Source organism: Peromyscus californicus, unplaced genomic scaffold, assembly GCF_007827085.1.
Source record: "Peromyscus californicus insignis strain IS unplaced genomic scaffold, ASM782708v3 Scaffold_11__1_contigs__length_118956290, whole genome shotgun sequence".
Classification (NCBI taxonomy): Eukaryota; Metazoa; Chordata; class Mammalia; order Rodentia; family Cricetidae; genus Peromyscus; species Peromyscus californicus.
The window spans coordinates 42,859,823-42,878,167 of record NW_026294402.1 but is presented as its reverse complement, the minus strand read 5'-3'; the positions used below and the strand labels follow the sequence as shown (position 1 = coordinate 42,878,167).

The following is an 18,345-nucleotide window of genomic DNA, read 5'->3' as shown; positions in this document are numbered from 1 at the left end:
TATTCTAAAACTTGATTAGTATAATACAGGGAAGGTGAAGACTTTTCTTACCCATGAACATGGCTTTTAAATTCTTTCTCTCCAAAATGTTATTACATGATATATATATATGTATATATAATGTTTATATATATATGTATATATAATGTCTATATATATTACATGTTTATATAGGCATATATAAACATGGATCCAGAAGGGAAAATATCTCAACATAATTTATATTTTAATAGATTAAGGACAAAAATCCTCATTGTGTTCTAACTTATCTGATTGGAATTATAGTTAATTTTTATTTAATTTTTTGAGATGACGGTTTTGTTACACAGTTCAGGCTGGCCTTAAATTCACAATCCTCCTGTTTCTGTCTCCTGAGTGATGGGAGTACATGTACCTGATATCTAAATACAGGAATGCCACAAGGAAAAACATAACAAAACGTGGCTGAATTCCTACATAAACTTCCAGTGGTAAGCCTTTTCTAATTATCATCTGATATCCAAAATCTATAAGGCATATTGGTTACTAAAAATAACCACTGTATGGAAAAAGGTAGTAGCAGGCTGGACTTAGATAGCCAAGGATATACACCCAGATTTAGTGACAAGTACTTGTTTAGTGATATGGCAGTTGGTGGCCTTAGCAAGAGCCATTTAGGGTGCCTGTGAGAGGTACAAGACTGATTATAAGACCCTGAGGATGAATGGGAAGTGAGGAAGTATGACACTTAGTGTCCTCACCCTCTAACACCCCATAAATAGAGGAGAATGAACCTGAGTTGGAATGGGAGGTTGGGTAAAAGACTCTGAGGAGATAGCTCACACAGGTAGCAGCTTCTGGTCAAAGTGGAAAAATGCATTCCTACCTTTGTGGAATTCTGAGAAATTCCAAAAAGTATCCAGGTAGTTATTGAAAGTGACATGACCACCAGCAGCATTTTCTGACACTCTATATTTGAGAACATGGTCAGCATCCTAGGAAAGAGCACAAGAGAAGGAACCAAGGTGAGGAGGAGTCCTCAGCACTTACTGTTTCATTGTGACTTGTAATTCATTTAAGACTTGGCCATCTTCCGTGAGTCACCTTCTTTTTTCTTCCGTCTTTTGAACAACCCCTTTGTCCACCCTGTTGACCATTTCTTACTCAGGCTTTGGTTTGAAGGGTCTCCTCCTCCTCAACCCTGAAATGGAAGTCAAATGTCCCCCCCCCCCCCGCCATGCTCTCTCTCTGTGTTCCTTTCCTACAGAAACACCCCACTTTCACTCACCACAGTCTCAAAGAGAAGCAGAAACATTAATTAGCCAGCAGGTTCTTTGAGGGGTACAGAAGCTAACTGATGGGACCCTAAGAATATGCTTATGTTACAAAAGTAATCTGTAAGGTACCTTTAAACAAAGTTGGTCCTGTAGTGAGTGACTCCTGTTTTGCTGAGCACCAAGTATGAATCTTGAAGTGGGAATTCCTCTGGGGGAAGGAGTCTATATTACTCTGTGTAAAAGACAAATTCAGGAAGGTTATGCACCACTAGAGGGAAGGGAAAGAGGCGGCAGGAGGGGATGACGAGGGGGAGGACCGAAGCAGAGGGGACCAACGGTAACAGCCGCCCGCTCCTCCTAATCACACCCATTTCAGTGATCTTGGAGAACGGAAACAAGAGTCACCAGATGCTATGCACATAGACCCCCCTCTCTGGGTTTTATTAGAATGTTTTTGGGTGGTCTGAAAAGCTTTTGGATGGGTGAATTAACTTGATAGTCTCTAAAAAGATTCTGTTTGCGTCTTATTGGTACAGAGCAAAACCAGGTAATACTCATGCAGAAATCCAAATGTAATATAATAATGAATATATTCTAAAGAGACACTTTAGCTATCAGACTATTAAATCAGCAGATCTTAAGAAATTGGAATTTTCCTAAGAATCTCATGCCGTGAGAAGAAAAGCCTGGGACGGCAGGAGCAGAGGACTCTTGTCAGACTTACATCCTTATAGAGACAGCGAGGGGTCAACAGTGGGCAGGGCCACACTGCTTAGATATGCATAGCCATACAACTTCAGTGTCCTTCAGGACCTTGAAGATAGACTTCAGTGCGGCCACTGATGTCCCTGTCTCTCTTTTCAGTATCTCTGCACCAGCTACCTCTCCCTTGGAGCTTCATGCCAAATGATATCCATTTGGCTGCTTTAATTGACTTCTCAAGGATGGGTGGCTAAACTTGGCTTTTTGGGGTACAGACTGTGATTTCAGTAACAAAGTCAAGAGAAAAAAGTCAGGTCACAGCTAGTTAACTGTTTTAAGCAAGATACAATGGCCAGTTGCAGCTCGTACTAAACCACTGTCTAATGATCGAGCTGTGACTTGCCAGTTATGGAAACATGGTGCTTGGGAGAACTTCTAGAAGGATTGAAGTCTGTGTCTGGATGGTGTAGGGATGAAATGAATGAATTCGGGAGGAAAGACGTCATGGCTGATCTAATCTGTGTCACTCATTGTACAGTACATTCAATATTCAATTACTTCCTGAGAACCAGGACCTGCCAGTTCATAAAGCACTGGAATCACGTCTGTGTCCGCATTGTATGCCTCGTACCCACTGTGTCACTGACAAGCATAATGCTTGTGGAATGAGTAATTAAAAAAAAACATAATCCAGCTTCTCAGACCAACTTCCATTTCCACCCACTCGTGCTTTCTAAGAATGTACAATAGCGTATCTAGATGTCTAGTAAGGCAACATAGTGGTCAAAGGCCTCCCCAGCCTAAGACTTACCCAGTTTTCCTAGTGTTTAGGTGAGTTTTATCATGCGTGAGTTACCATATCTGTTCTGACCCGCGCTCTTCTACCTAGAAAGTAGTATGCACAGACAGAATTTTACCAATCCTGAAAAAAAAAATCATTGCAATTTTACAACTCTTAGATTTCCAACCCATGTTTCATTAAATTTATGCTTATGTTGTTTATCTGTGAATGTAAAAAATCTAATACTTATCCCATGTGTGTCCAGAAGATGAAGTAAATCAACAAGGTGAATGAAGTAACAGTTTGTGAAAGTTAGGTTACAGGAGTGGAGACACCACATTCATGTCGACCTTCGAATATGCCTTATTCTTCCATGTTTCCCTGTCACTGTCCATGCCCTCTTGTTCCATCCCTCCCGGATGGACACCTTCCAGTACTCACCCTGCTCTATGGTAAATCTGGAAAACTTTTGTTTAATCTCGAGGTGAAAAACTGGGTTTTCTTTCCTCTCAGCTCCCGTTAGTCTAACATGCATACTTTGTCACAGTACATGCGGCAGGGTGTCTCATTTCCCTTTGTGCCCTTCTTCAACTATGTCGATGAACATTCTAGAGCACATTTTCTCATGTGAGAGAACTAGCTGCAGACCACAGTTCTTCTGTGGAGGCTTAGAGCTGGGTAATCTCATCTATTCCTACAGGGATGTCTCACTCGCTCCTACACCTCAGCTTGAGCTCTGGCTATTAAATGTCCTCAGGCAGTCTGCATTAGAAATGGTCAAGGGCAGAGGTGTGTTAAACCTGCCTCATGCTAGCCAATAAGCAACATTGTACACAGTTCTTCTTAGCCAAAACAGACCACTGTGGAAACATTTACATCATTGAAATGAGCAAAGGCTGAAAACAGAGTTGCTTCCGGAGAGCAGATCTAAGTTTACCCTGTTCATAGCAATCTCCAAGGTCAGCCTGTTCTATTAGCCAATTCTCTGATGTCACTCACTGCCTGCCAGTTCCTCTCCCTGTCCTTGTGAATGATGTCACCTACCAGAAACAGGGACTTTCTTCTTGACTCTATGGCACCCATGTGCAAACTGGAGATGTTGTTCCTCTGATCACTAGCGATGGAAACTTGGGTCTGTACATGTAGCATCCCAGTTACACTACATTTCCTGGCCTCTAAGGTGTTTGGGCACAGCCATAATATTCATTCTCTGAAGTGAGTAGAATTAGGGTAACATGAATTGCCTCTTCCAGCCTCTTTCCTTGTTTTAAACTATGGCACATTAACTTCATCCACAGCCTTGTTTTGATCATACAATATAATGAAAATATCCTGGATCATGAAGGTCCTAAAGCTTCTTTGGCCTGAAACAGGGCCCTTGTTGATTGTCTAGTGGAATCTAGGGACTTCTTTTCTAAATGACATTTTCAAACATATAAAATAAAATATAGAGAATAATAGCCAAACTCAATTATATTGAAGTACAGTAATAAACATTTTAAACAACCTGGCTTCTTATTTAGTCACATATCAGTTTTTCATCAGCACACCAAATAACAAGCAGGCAGGTATTATATTTATAATAATTTTGAAGCATTTACAAGTATGGGTGGCATTTCAAGTCTCTTTTTTATTTTTTTAATCTGCATGTACACGGGTGTTTTGCCTGCATACATGTCAGTGTACCACATGTGTGTAGGACTGCTCCAACACCAAGTTTCTATAAATGTTCAACTAGCCCGTCCAGCTACCCCTGTTCAGATTAAACAATACCCAATGACTCTGGAAACAAAAAGGGAAATTGCAGTCATATTGTCTGGCTTGGAGAGACAGACATCCCGGTGCCCTGCCTGTCACCCTGGAATACACCTCTGCTGCCTATGAAGAAACCTGGGACCTCTGGTTCTCATGAGTCTGATTCTTCCAGAGAAACATGTGTACACCATCTTGGATCTGAATGATGCATACTCCAGCCTCTCATTGGCAGAGGTGAGTCAACTCATCTTTGCTTTTAAATAGACAGGCCCAGAGGGAGGTTGCAGCAGGTAACTTACACGGACCAGGTTGCCCCGGGATTTAAAAATTCTCCAACCTTGTGTGATGAGACATTGAATGCTGACCTCCTGCCCTTCCGTCAGAGGTTTCCTGGAACCATACTCTTACAATATGTAGATGACCTTCTCCCAACCTCCCAAACTAGAGTAGCGTATAAGAAGGCCAATGAGGGACTGCTGCAAGCATTACCTTAAGGATATTGGCTAAGTCAGCCCAACTTTGTACATCAGAGGCTCCCAGCGGAGGGGAGGCAGGTCCTAACTCCAAAGATTAAGAGAAGGTTTGAGAGTGCCTAGGTGTGGCGAGGTACTGCTGCCTCTGGATACCAGAGTTTGTGGAAACAGCCAAGACTTGTATACACCAGCACAAGATGTATATGTGTGTGTTGGGGGGGCACTGAGCCCCTAATCTAGACTGAGACTAAACAAAAGGCATTTGAGGCTTTTAAAGCAGCTCTACTTCAGCTTCTGCCCCTAGCACTTCCAGATGTTTCAGAACTTTTCATCCACAAAACAAAAGACAAAAGGGGTTCTAACCCAAACTTTGGGGCCATGGACATACTGCGGCATACCTGTTCAAATGATTGGACCCTGTAACTACAGGATGGCCCACCTGCCTAAGAGCAGTGGTGGCTACTGCCAGTTTAATGAAAAACAACAAACAAACAACAGTAAGCTCTGGGACAGGATCTTATACTTAGAGCACTTCATGCTGTTATACTTACACCTCATGAGGTTAGACTTACAGCACCTCCCCTATAAGCCCTTCCCTGAGCAACACCAGAATGCTGGCTGTATGTGACCCAGTATCAGGCTCTACTTTTGGACCATTCTTGAATCTAGCAGTCGGTTCTGCTGCCTTCTGACCTGAGGACGACCTGCAGGTGCTTATCCGGGACTGTCACAAGATGAAAGATAAAAGCAGGGATGCAGGAGTTGCAGTAGTCACTTCAGATCCTGAAAGGACTTGGGACTAGGCCAGGTACCTCAGCCCAGAGAGCAGAACTGATCACCTAGACCCTCTCTAATGGGGAAAAGGAGGGTCCACTGCTGTATTCATGGACAGTTGCTATGTGCTTACTACTGTGCATGTCCACAGTACAATCTCTAGAGAAACAGGGCTTCTCATCACTGGGGGAGAGGACACTGAAAACAAAGAAAAAATTTTAGCTCTCCCAGAGGATATCTGGCTTCCCCTATGCTGTCCTCCATTGATGAAGACATCACAAAGATGACTTCCCTGAAGCAAGAGGTAACTGGACCACTGATCTTGCTGCCTGACTAATGGCCTTAAGACCAGTGGGGCCTATTGATAGTCTGAGGACACACCCTGACCAGGTGTTGCCTGAGACTCCATAGTACAACCAAGAGGAAATAGATGAGAGGACACCAGAGGGAAAGATCATTCTCCCAGAAACAATTGGTAGGACTCTGGTAATTGACCTTTATCAGGCTACTCATCTGGGGTCCACAAAACTTTCTGAGTTGTTCAGACCAAGATATATTATACCTAGACTGGAGAGCCTGGCATGGGATGTCTCAGCCAAATGCCAGATGTGTGCTCAAGTAAATCCAAAACAGAGGGGTCAGAATGAGAAACCAACACCTAGGTGAACTCTGGAAAACTGACTTCACTGAGATCCAGCCTGCCAGGGGAAGATACAAGTACCTGCTAGTTTTTGTAGAGACCATTTCTGGTGGATAGAAACATTCCACACCAAGATTGAAACGGCTCATATAGTAGCTTAAAAACTCCTCCAGGAACGGGACCCCTAAATTGCCTACCCCCTCAGCAACAGGGTCTAACAATGGCCTGGCTTTCATAGCCAAACCTCTCAATTAATAGCTAGAACTTGAGACATAGATTGAAAACATTATTGTGCATTGGGCATTGGGCAGGTAGAAAGAATGGGTTAAAACAAACTACAAAAACTCATTATAGCCTGGTGAATGGTGGGAGAGACCTCTCCTTTTCTTTACTTTGGGTCTGCTGCACTCTGTATAGGGAGGGATTCAACCCCCTATGAGGTTGTGTTTGAAAGATCTCCCCCACTGCTTCTCAAGCTCAGAAACCAGAAGTCAGTAGAAGTCTCTAACCACTTCTTTCTCAAGTCACTATAGGTTCCCCAGTACTCCATAAAGGCTATTCACTGGACTAGTTGAGAGACCCAGCTGACCTCTGAATTCACAAGTGGTTTCCTCTTGTTGGAGTTGGGTGATAGTGTCTGGGTCAAGCAGGTAGCTAAAGGGGCTCTGAAACCAACTTGGCAAGGACCCTACATAGCAATTCACTTCACTCCTACGGCTGGGAAGGTAGCTGGCATCACACCATGGATTCATCACACCCAAGTCAATAAAGCAGAAGCTATAGCTACTACTGCCAAGTGGACCATCTCTGGACTCTGGACCCATTGAAATTAATGTTTTATCAGCCCCTGGGTCCTTCATCTTCCTGCCTTTATGCCTCATCCCGAGTCTTATGTTTTGCCCTGGGGCTATGAATATAGGATCATGGCTCGATCCCCACCATCCTCAGGCCTGGACCTGGGAACTGAGGAAGACAGATACAGGGGAAATGACAGTTAGCATGACTACAGACCAACAACCCACATTCCATCTTGACCTTTGCTCACTGATGCCCACTTTAAACGTTTGGTTGTACTGGAAAAAGAAAAGATAGGAGAGTTGATCTTTTGAGATAAAAATACAGAATTTGCAATTTTTTGCATGCCCCGAAGCTGGCCCTCCTAGTTGCCAAGAACAAGGGAGTTCCCATCACAAAAATTGAGGTTGTGAAACAGAGGCTTTCTGGAAAATTCCTTTAAAAAAGTAATGGCCTTTGGGAAACAAGAAAAACCTGGGGAGTCAAGACTCTATGCCACAGGAAGGGAGCCTAAGGATAGGTTTAAACCATCCCTCAAGGACCCCAGACCTTTCGGTACTACCCATGCCAAAGTCTTGCTCAACTTCTCTTCCAAAGTACTTAACACACCCAGTACTTAACTATCTCCTAATGTCCTGGAAGCTGAGGGATCCTCATTCCTCTTTTTTACTCTTGACAGTGTCCACCACTTAGTTAATCATTTCCAGCCAGAAATTGGCCAGGATGCTGGTTATGCTTAACCTCTAAGCCCCCATATCACATAGGGATAGGAACTAACCAGCCTGTCAGCCCATTGACTGACAAAACTCACTGTGACTGGGGGCAGCCCAAATCAACATTAGAAGATTACAAGGGGCTGAAACTTGTCTAATATTCAAAACCTTTACTCTAGGTGCCTCCCCTCATTCTGATGCCTGCTGCTCTGCCTTGTGGGTTAACGCATCTGGGCAGCAGCAATATTACTGGGCCTCTGAGACTACTTGGTGGGTGTGTACTAATGGGTTGACTAAATGTGCCTCTTCTGGTGCTTTCCAAACTGAGAAACCCCTTTTATGCATCTTGGTACACATTCTGCCCCAGGTATACCTATATAATGGGAAAGGGGGTGGGGAGTACATTTTAACATGGGTCTTGGACTATAAAAAAAAAAAAAAAAAAAAAAGAGCCGTGCCTGTCCTCATGTCACTGCCAGGTGGAGCCTGCATGGCTGTCTCAACAGCCATGCATAGATGTATCAGCCTTTATCATGGGAGATACAAACTTAAAATCTATGTGGAAAGGTCGATCAAGACCTAGATGTATCAAAAGATACTGAATTAGAACAGCAGTTAGATTCCCTTGCAGAAGGGGTCCCACCAAAGAAGTAATCCTACAAAATTGGAGAGACTTAGACTTACTTCTTGTGAGATAAAGGGGACTATGCCTGGCTTTAGGAGAAACCTGTTGTTTCTATGCTAATCATTCAGGAGTAATTAGAAACAAAAAACATTGCTAGGGTTGGGAAGAAAACTCAAAAAGAAAGAGAGACAAAGACATAAATCAGATAATTGGTACCAGTCTCTGTTCTCTTATTCCCCGTAATAACTACTCTGGTATCAATATTGGCTGGGCCTTTTATTCTCTTTCGGATTGAATTAACAGCAAGGCCCTGCATCTTACAAATTATGTATCAATTCAGCAAAAGTAATGACCTGTGGTAGTTTGAATGTAATTGACCTCCATAATCTCATAGGGAGTGGCACTATTAGGGGGGCTGGCCTTGTTGGAGTAGGTGTGGTCTTGTTGGAGGAAGTATGTCACTGTGGGGGTGGGCTTTGAGGTCTCTTTTGCTCCAGATTCTCTCAGTATGGCACTCAGTTGACTTCCTGTGGCCTGCAAGAAGTAGGATTTTCGGCTGCTACTCCAGGACCATGTCTGCCTGCATGCCACCATGCTCCCCAGCATAATGATAATGGACTGAACCTCTGAAACTGTAAGTGAGCCATCCCGATTAAATGTTTTCCTTATAAGAGTTGCCATAGTCATGGTGTCTCTTCACAGTAATAGAAACCCTAACTAGGACACGGCCCTTAGGACCAACTATTTGAACCCATGATTTGACTCATTCACTAAGACCAGTGGGGAATGTAACAGGGCCCCAGACCTTAGCACAACTGACTCCATGATGGAAGTGCCATTCATGCTGTAAAACTCAGCATGTAGATAGTATCACCAGCCAAAACAAAAACAAAGAACTAATCCATCAAGAGTGTATACTTCTAGGAAAGTCTCTAAATGTACTAACCTTGCTTTTTGGCTTCTGTAGTTCTGCTTTTGGCTAACTACTGCTCTTGTTAACTGAAATATATCAGCCCAAGGCATGTCTTTTTTGTTGTTGTTGTTGTTTTGTTTTTGTTTTTTTGTGCTTAAAAGCTCACCCTGAGAAAGGCTCAGGACTATACTGGGATCCCAGACACCCAATGTGGTCACCAGCTGGCTAGTAAAGGCTTTCTATTGGCTTAGAACCATGTCTGAGAAGTCTTCTCTGGTGGGTACCCACAACATTTCTGGAGGTCCCACTGAGATCCCAGAGACCAGACCTTGAGACACCTGTGTTGGAAGGCCCTGCTGATCAGAGGTTGCAGTCTACCATAGCCTGGCACCTTTCTCTAACCTCAGCAACATGGAGGACTCCCTCCCCTCCACAAAAGCTTCCTGTCCTCTACCCAGCCTTATCTGGAGGATGTCTCTAGGTCCAGGATGCTTGACTTATCTCAAGGGTGACCTTTGACAGATACCTGCAAACTCTCTTCCCTTGATGACCCACATGGTCATTAGGCAAAGAGCTCCAGCCATTTTGATAGGACCCTACTGCCACATACCAGGCCTTGTGATAGGAGCATGTCACTTACTGCAAATTAGGGTTTGTTCCCAGGTTCCCCAATCCTGTATGTTCCTTATTCAGTGGGAATAAAGCAGAGCTGATTCACCAAAGTCTGTCTCCGTTCATACTCATGGTCCATGTACAAAGCTTTCTGTACCTGCTACTGCCTCCTGCCCTCCCAACCTGATGGCCAATAGGCCAGAGGGAAAGAGGACCCCCAACAGATGGCGCAGGAGTAGATGAGCACTCCCTCCCTGAGAGAAGAGGCTTTTTAGCCTGGCTGTCCCGACTTGAGGACCAGCAATCTCCTTCTCTTCTGTCCTTTGCTTTACCCCTGGTTTGCAACTTCCTATGGGTCCCACTACGGTTTGAGGTCAATTGAAGCCTCTCGGCCAGGGCAACTCCCTGGCATTGGTAAAAAGGTCTTCTCACCCCCCTTTTCAGACCTGACAGCCCAACCGGTCATAGGCAAAAACCTGTATCTCTCTCAAAAAACCTGGTAATGAAAAGGCCATAAACTCCACTAGGGTGGTCGCCAATATGTGGACAGGCTTATACTAGTTAGGACTTTCAATCATTCGCCTGGCGGCTAAATTGCCTCGGGAATATGGAACGTCTCTGACAGCATTCCCTCTCTTTTCTATAACTGGAAATTCTTCCCACCAGCTACTCTTCAAGCAAGGGAGCACACGCGGGAAAGGCAGCCAGTCCTAGCTGCCACTTGAGTACAGGGACAGAGCCTGTCTCCTGGCCACCCTGCAAGGAGAGTCAGGGCTGGAGCCTTTAGCACGCTGAACCCACATCCCAGCCTCCTCTTGTAGACAGCTTGCACGCAGGGCGGGGTTGGGGGGACGCTTTTTGTCTCCACCGCACACAGCTAAGGGCCATTATTTGTCCTTAAGCGTGCTCACCCCATGTGAGCAGGGCCTGGGGGTGGGTTCTGTGCAGTCTTCCCGGAAGATTCTACCCCGCCAGCGGCAGATCATTCCCCCTCCCCGTCACTCCTCACCCATCCAACGTGTCATTTTTCTCCCCTCATCCCGTCGCTGGTGCCCTGTGGCAGGAGATCTGGCTTCAGCTGGCAAGGGACAGCAGGGACAGGCGGACCAGGCCAGGGGCAGCCCAACTGTTACAGTCCTCCGGGCAGCACTGCTTGATGAATACAGGGGACCGCCGTGCTCTTGCACAATCCACCAGGAAATTTCGGACTGGCAGGGCACATCTGACTTTGCCTCTGTTCCCAGGGATCCCTGCCCCCACCTCTTCCCTCCCCAAATAGGCAACAGGCCTCCACTAGAGGCAGAGCGAGGCAGAGCACTTCCAGGGCAATGTTTCCCAACCATCTTCTTCCAGAAACTACAATCTACAAAACCTTAAAAACACCACTAAATATCTTTTTCTCTATATCTTAAAAATTATTACATTAACTTTTATCTCAAAAACCTATAGGATGCCCATTAAGGCAAGGTTAAAAATCTATATAGTTCGTAACAAAATCTCTCTCCCATGGGAAGTTTTTGTCTCTGGAAAGCCGTGTCTTTGGAAAGCTTGTCTAGTTGTTTGTGCATCCTGGTGCGTTCATAAATGTCGTTTAAATATGACGTGGAGATAAAGGTGGGCTAGATATCTTTGTCTCTGACACGCTTACCGTCTTTACAGTCGCCATGTGGCTACCCTTTATGGCCGGACCTCAGAATACACCTCTGAGCCCTCTGGCCACTAGATTCCAGTTAACAAAAGTTTAAATATCCTTTTGCTGCAGATAACATTAAAGATTTTTTTTTTGCTGTTCTATTTTATTAAAAATCTGTTTCTAGAGTTGGGGTCTGGCTCTCCTCTTCCCTGGATTCAAGAATGTTTAAAAAATTTCTTCTATGTCCCGTATCAGCCAGGGCCTCCTGACACAGAGACGAAAACAGCCAAAAAATTAAACTTTGTTTGTATAAACATTCTACACCTCCAAATGCATAGGTTCATTTTATTGGATTTGGTTAAAAATCTATTAAATCTATAAAAAGGGCATAAAGTTTAAATCTGGAGTTACAAAGATCTAAACAAATGTCTTAGGGTCTATATAAGATATATTAAGATGCATAAATGCAAGCCATAAAGGTCTGAGTATATGAAAGCTTAAATTGTGATAAGAAAATAATTTAAGTATTTAAATGCAAGTTATTAATTGCAAATTATTAAAGTATGTCAATACAAATTATAGAGGTCTGAAGACACCCATTCCTGAATTGTGATGTTTTTGAAATAATTGGAATGGATACAATTTATAAAGGTATAAAAATGGCTTAAGGTATACAAAAATGCTTCAGGTTTCTTTCCCTCATGCTAATATTATACTAAGACTTTTTTTTTGTTCGTTTGTTTTTTGTTTTTTTTTCGAGACAGTGTTTCTCTGTGTAGCTTTGTGCCTTCCCTGGAACTCACTTGGTAGTCCAGGCTGGCCTCGAACTCACAGAGATCCGCCTGGCTCTGCCTCCCGAGTGCTGGGATTAAAGGCATGTGCCACCACTGCCCGGCTATACTAAGACTTTAAAAGCTCAAAGTTTTAGCATTAACCAGTGGAGTTCTGACAAGCTATTATTGTAGCTGTAAAACTACTGACTACTTACTGTTTAGTCACAAGCTCAAGATTTTAAATTTCCTTTGATTGTCCTCTAAATATAAACTTAAAAATATTTCTCACTGGACTAAAGACATCTCTGTCCAATTTATATCTGACTCTCTAAACAAAGGAAAAAATGTTCATGTTTTTTAACCCAAAGCCATAGCCTTTACCATGACTCCAAGATGTAAATCAGTTCCAGCTGTTTTACAGGCACCAATTAACTATCTTTTCTACAGTGAGGATTTCAATACAATGTTAATGCTAATACATATAAAACTTTTATCTCCCTTGGTAAACTAAAATTCGTATAAACTTCAAGGAATGGAAGTCATAAGGTTTGGACCCACCTGTCAACAAATGAAACAAAAAGGGTTCCAAGTATAAGATTATCTTATGCTCCTAGACATTGACTTCTGCCCAGTCTATATTTTAACAGATTTTCAACTGACTGACAATCACCACCTAGGAAACACCTACAAATTACATGCTATTGAATTCTGGACTTACTAAAAGTTAATATAAACCAATCCAGCTGATATTAATGTTCCCTGTTCCTTCACCTGGAACAGCTAGTCAGATGCTTCTGATAAGCAAGCCTCTGACTAAGCCTTTCAGCTTTCCTGAACTCTGACAACCTATGCCCCAGTTCAGATGGAAACAGCTGTGAAAGGCATGATTCCTGTCCCGTTAACAGTTGCTGGATGGGCTAAGTCCCTAAAATAAGGAACAAAGTAGCTACCTATAATGCCAATTGACATACAAAAATGGACTCAAATTTATCAATAGGTAGATTCATTAATTAAAATAGTTCTTAAAAGATAATGTCTGCCTAGAGACCAGGTAACTTCCTAATACTCTGGGTGTTGTACTTCTTAAAGTATAACAACATAGCCTTATTAAAAAGTTGTGGTGACATATGGGTTTTGTCTGTATAAGCCCCAACAACATATATATCCAAGCCACACAACTAAAAAGTTTCCAGATGGTGGCTCTGACAAGATTCCATCTTGGTCAATGTTTAAAATTTTAATAAAAGCTAATTTTTAACTTTACCTTCTGTCTAATATATATGTGTTTCAAACCTTGGACATGAGGCTGAGGTGCCTATTCAATATATCAAAGCTGGACCTGACTGCCAAGTTCTCCCACTATCCTTTAGTCCTTACACATTACAGGGTGTGGCTCACATACCCTGTGCTAAATTAAAAAAATTAAAAAACTAATAATGGTCCCACTTTTACCAGATCCCAAGTCAAGGCCTTCTACTCACAGTGAAAGCTTGCCCACCACACAGGGGTTCCTTACAATACCCAGGGGCAAGGGATCATAGAAAAAAACCACATCAAACTCTAAAGGCTCAACTTAAAAACAATAACAACAACAACCACAACAAAAACCGAACATCTACACCTCTAACAAAGCAGTTGACTATGGTAGTGGCCACCCTAAAAATACTCTATATCTAAAAAAAACTCCAAGTACCTTCCCATTTTGATATGATGGCATTACACCATGGATGGAATATAGACTGGACCTGACACCCTCCTCACAATGAGAAGAGGTGGTTTTTTTGCATGTGTTTTTATCCAAGAAAGGAACACAACCGAGGCCTATTCAGATCCCAGCCAGAAATGTCCAACATCACCCCACCAACCAAAAAGATGGCTCGCCTCTCACTGACGGGTCAGGGACAGAGGAGGTGGAAGAAACACCACCCCTTGCAGAACAACAAAATCACCTGAAAGGACATCCATGATCTGGTAGCCACTGCCCAAGCCATATGCCCTTCATTCTATTTCCTCTCTCTGCTATTTTAATGACAGTCTTTGTTATATTACAGGCCTGTCCTGTCACTGCTCAGCCCCCTAATTCTCAACCCAACACCCACCACTGGTGTTTTTCCCTTCAGGAAATCTCTGAGGACAAAAAAACCCCCAACAAACAAACAAACAAACAAACAAACAATCAAACAAACAAAACAAACCAAGAGATTGGAACCATGGACTGCCTCAACCAAGGATGCGGTTCCTGTTGTAAAGCCTAAATAATCAACTTACCATTATTATAGATAACCCCTGGATGAAAGATGAGGTGTCATGAGAAAACTATACCCCACTTGTTATGCTGTACATACCTCTGCTGATATTCATATTTCTCCACAGCTGGTGTGGACCTCTCAGTCCACAATAACTCATAAAAATATTCCTAGGGGGCTGGAGAGATAGCTCAGAGGTTAAGAGCACTGCTTGCTCTTCCAAAGGTCCCGAGTTCAATTCCCAACAACCATATGGTGGCTCACAACCATCTGTAATGAGATCTGGTGCCCTCTTCTGGCCTGCAGGGATATGTGCACTGTATACATAATAAATAAATAAATTAAAAAAACAAAAACCTGTCTCAAAAAATGAAAAAAAAATATTTAACAACAACAAAAATATTTCTAAACAGGAGACACAACTAAGAAGAAATGCTCAGCCCACCCTGGCTACAATATGGTCAATATGTTGTTAACTTTCTCTCTGGTTTCTACCCTAATGTCTCTGCTTCTTTTATGCATCCAGCAATAGACTTCTGCTGACAGTTGTACGGGTCAATATCACTCTCCTTTACCCCAGGACCAATGTCTCACTAAAATCACTCTTCTCAGACTGACATGCATTGCCCTTCCCCTTCTTCTTTGGTATAAGGGAAAAATAATCTCCTACATAGACACCCCCCCACCCCCAACAGGGTTTTACACCCCTGTTGTGATTATTCTACAGGACTATCTATATGAGGGAAAAAAAAAGACACTGCTGTTCACCAAAGACAAAGGATATTCCTTCCTTTCCCTGTAGGAATAGGACTTGTCATCTCTCATGAGTCTTCTGGGGGCTACAACAACTACCACTGTCCAGACAAATCATCTGGCTGGAAACTTTCAAGACAAACTTGATCAGGCAATGAGTCGTTTCAAAGACAGATGTGCTCTCTTGCCAGGGTCATGCTCCCAAACAGAAGAACACTAGACCTAATAACTGCTGATCGTAGGGGGACTGGCTTGGTATTGGGGAACGAATGTCACTTCTATGTAAACAAATGTGAAAACTAATGCCAACACCCCCAAAAAACTCCACAAAGACCTACTCTCAAAATTCCAGCCCATAGAACAAAGTAGCTGCTTCCATGATCCCTTATTTTCTTGGCTCCAACCCTTTATCAGTCCTCTGATCATGCTGTTTTGTTTTGATGCTTTCCCCTGCCTTATTCACTTCCTCCGGTGACAGATTGCCATCATTGGTAAATTACCACCAATCAGGTCATGGTTCATTACCAGGCCCAGAACCCTTCTTGACACAGGCACCAGGTTCCTCAAGGCTTATGATGACACCTCTCCATTATAAAACAAAACAGGGGGAGATGTTGGAAGGCCCTGCTGATCAGAGGTTGCAGTCTACCATAGCCTCGCAGCTTTCTCTAACCTCAGCAACATGGAGGACTCCCTCCCCTCCACAAAAGCTTCCTGTCCTCTACCCAGCCTTATCTGGAGGATGTCTCTAGGTCCAGGATGCTTGACTTATCTCAAGGGTGACCTTTGACAGATACCTGCAAACTCTCTTCCCTTGATGACCCACATGGTCATTAGGCAAAGAGCTCTAGCCATTTTGATAGGACCCTACTGCCACATACCAGGCCTTGTGATAGGAGCATGTCACTTACTGCAAATTAGGGTTTGTTCCCAGGTTCCCCAATCCTGTATATTCCTTATTCAGTGGGAATAAAGCAGAGCTGATTCACCAAAGTCTGTCTCTGTTCATACTCATGGTCCATGTACAAAGCTTTCTGTAGCTGCTACTGCCTCTTGATGTGAGACGTCTGTTCAGATGTATGAATGTGTGGTGGTCACTTCAGGTTGTTTTTAGTGTGTGTGTGTGTGTGTGTGTGTGTGTGTGTGTGTGTGTGTGTGTGTCTTTCTATATTTTCCATCAGTTTGTTTCCCTGTATTGACCCATGGTTTTCTTTGGTGTGAGACCCTCCCTCCACCCAGGGTGAGGCCTGTGCTCCTTCCTGTTGGGGAGCTGAATCCTTTTGGCTCTGCCAGGTCACCCAGAGAAATCCCCCCCAAACCCTCTGCCTGTCCCACTCCAGGAACAGGAGTGCATGATGCCTTTGTTGCTTGCTTCCTGCTGAGTCAGGGTTGGTCCCTGTGTGGAGGTGGGGAGGGACCTGGCCTCTCATCCAGCGCACAGAGAGGGGGAAATATTTCCTCCTGGTGATCATTTCCTCTGCTCTGTGCCTGCTCTAAGCAGCCCCAGGGAAGGGGAAGGAGAAGAGAAAATTCCACTCCTTTCTTTTTCATAATTTGTGTCTCTTTTTCAAGCAGTGATCCATAAAACTCACCATTCTCTGAAAAAAGTAAAAAACAAATGAACAAACAAACAAAAAATCAAAACAAACAAACAAACAAACAAACAAACAAACAAACAAACAACTGCCCCTGGGCTGGGCAGGGGCATTGCTGCCAGCCAACATAGCCTGGACAGAATAGATTTTCCATTCTGTCCAGCACTGACCAAGGAGACTTTAGACAATTTACTTTTAAAGAAAGATTAGACAGTTGCTAAAAAGATTTCCTTTGTCACCCAGTCAGCCCCAGAAATTAGAAAAAAATTTTAAAAGTAAAAAAAAAAAAAAAGATATAGCAGGTCCTGGTTGCTGGGGGTAGCTCAGCTCAAAGGGTGTTTGACAACAGAGAACGGATTGGGACAACACCTTTTGAATAAACTGTAAGTCACCATCAGCTTCTCTGATGATGAGACAGAGTTAGACTTACAGATACCCAGCAAAATTTTGTTGTCTCACCCTCTGTCAGAAGACTATCTCCTAGATGAAAGTTCTGTCTCCAATATACAGTTGAACTATCTCTCAGATTTTCAACAAAGATTCCTGGGGGTGTGGGCAGAAACCAACACCAACTATAATTGTTCAACTAACGAGTTCAGCTACCCGCCACCCCCACCCCTGCCTTGTCCAAATTAAACAATACCCAGTGACCCTGGAAACAAAAGGGTAAATAGCAGCTCATATTGCCTGGTTTGGAGAGACAGGCATCCTGGTGCCCTTCCAGTCTCCCTGAAATACACCTCTCCTGCCTGTGAAGAAAATTGGGACCTCTAATTCTCATGAGTCTGATTCTTCCAGAGAAACATGTGTACACTGTTATGGACCTGAAAAATGCATTCTTCAGCCTCCAATTGGCAGAGGTGAGTCAACCCATCTTTGCTTTGTAACGGACAGAGCCAGAGGCAGGTTACAGTGAGCAACATTCCTGGACCAGGTTGCCCCAGGATTTAAAGACACTTAATGCAGACTTCTTGTCCTTCTATTAGAGATTTCCTGGGAAAATAAATTATAAAAGGGCCACCGAGAGACTGCTGCCAGAGTTGCAGACCTTGGGCTGTAGAGTTCCAACTAAGAAAGCCCAACTTTGTACATCAGAGGCTGCCTATCTTGGCTCCCAGCTGAGGGAGGCAAAAGGGGCCTGTCTCAGAGCAGGATTGCGGCCATCCTTCAGATCTCAACTCCAAAGACTAAGAGAAGGTTTGAGAGTTCCTGAGTGCCGCTGGATATTGCCGCCTCTGAATACTAGTTTGTGGAAATAGCAGGGCCTCTATCCACCAGCACAAGGAGAGGAGGGGGGAAACTAAGC

At 43.5% G+C, this 18,345-nt stretch overlaps 1 protein-coding gene across 1 annotated transcript in view; it reads right to left on the bottom strand.

Annotated features, from left to right (window-relative positions):
- Positions 1-18,345, bottom strand: part of LOC128123355 (NXPE family member 1-like) — a 41,212-nt gene that overhangs the window by 15,443 nt on the left and 7,424 nt on the right. Inside the window, exons 3-5 of the mRNA XM_052759675.1 lie at positions 2,770-2,843; positions 1,386-1,488; positions 866-974 (exon numbers count right to left, since the gene is read on the bottom strand). Of these exons, the coding sequence (XP_052615635.1) occupies positions 866-973 (108 nt within the window). The 5' untranslated portion in view covers position 974; positions 1,386-1,488; positions 2,770-2,843. The remainder of the gene's footprint in view (positions 1-865; positions 975-1,385; positions 1,489-2,769; positions 2,844-18,345) is intronic.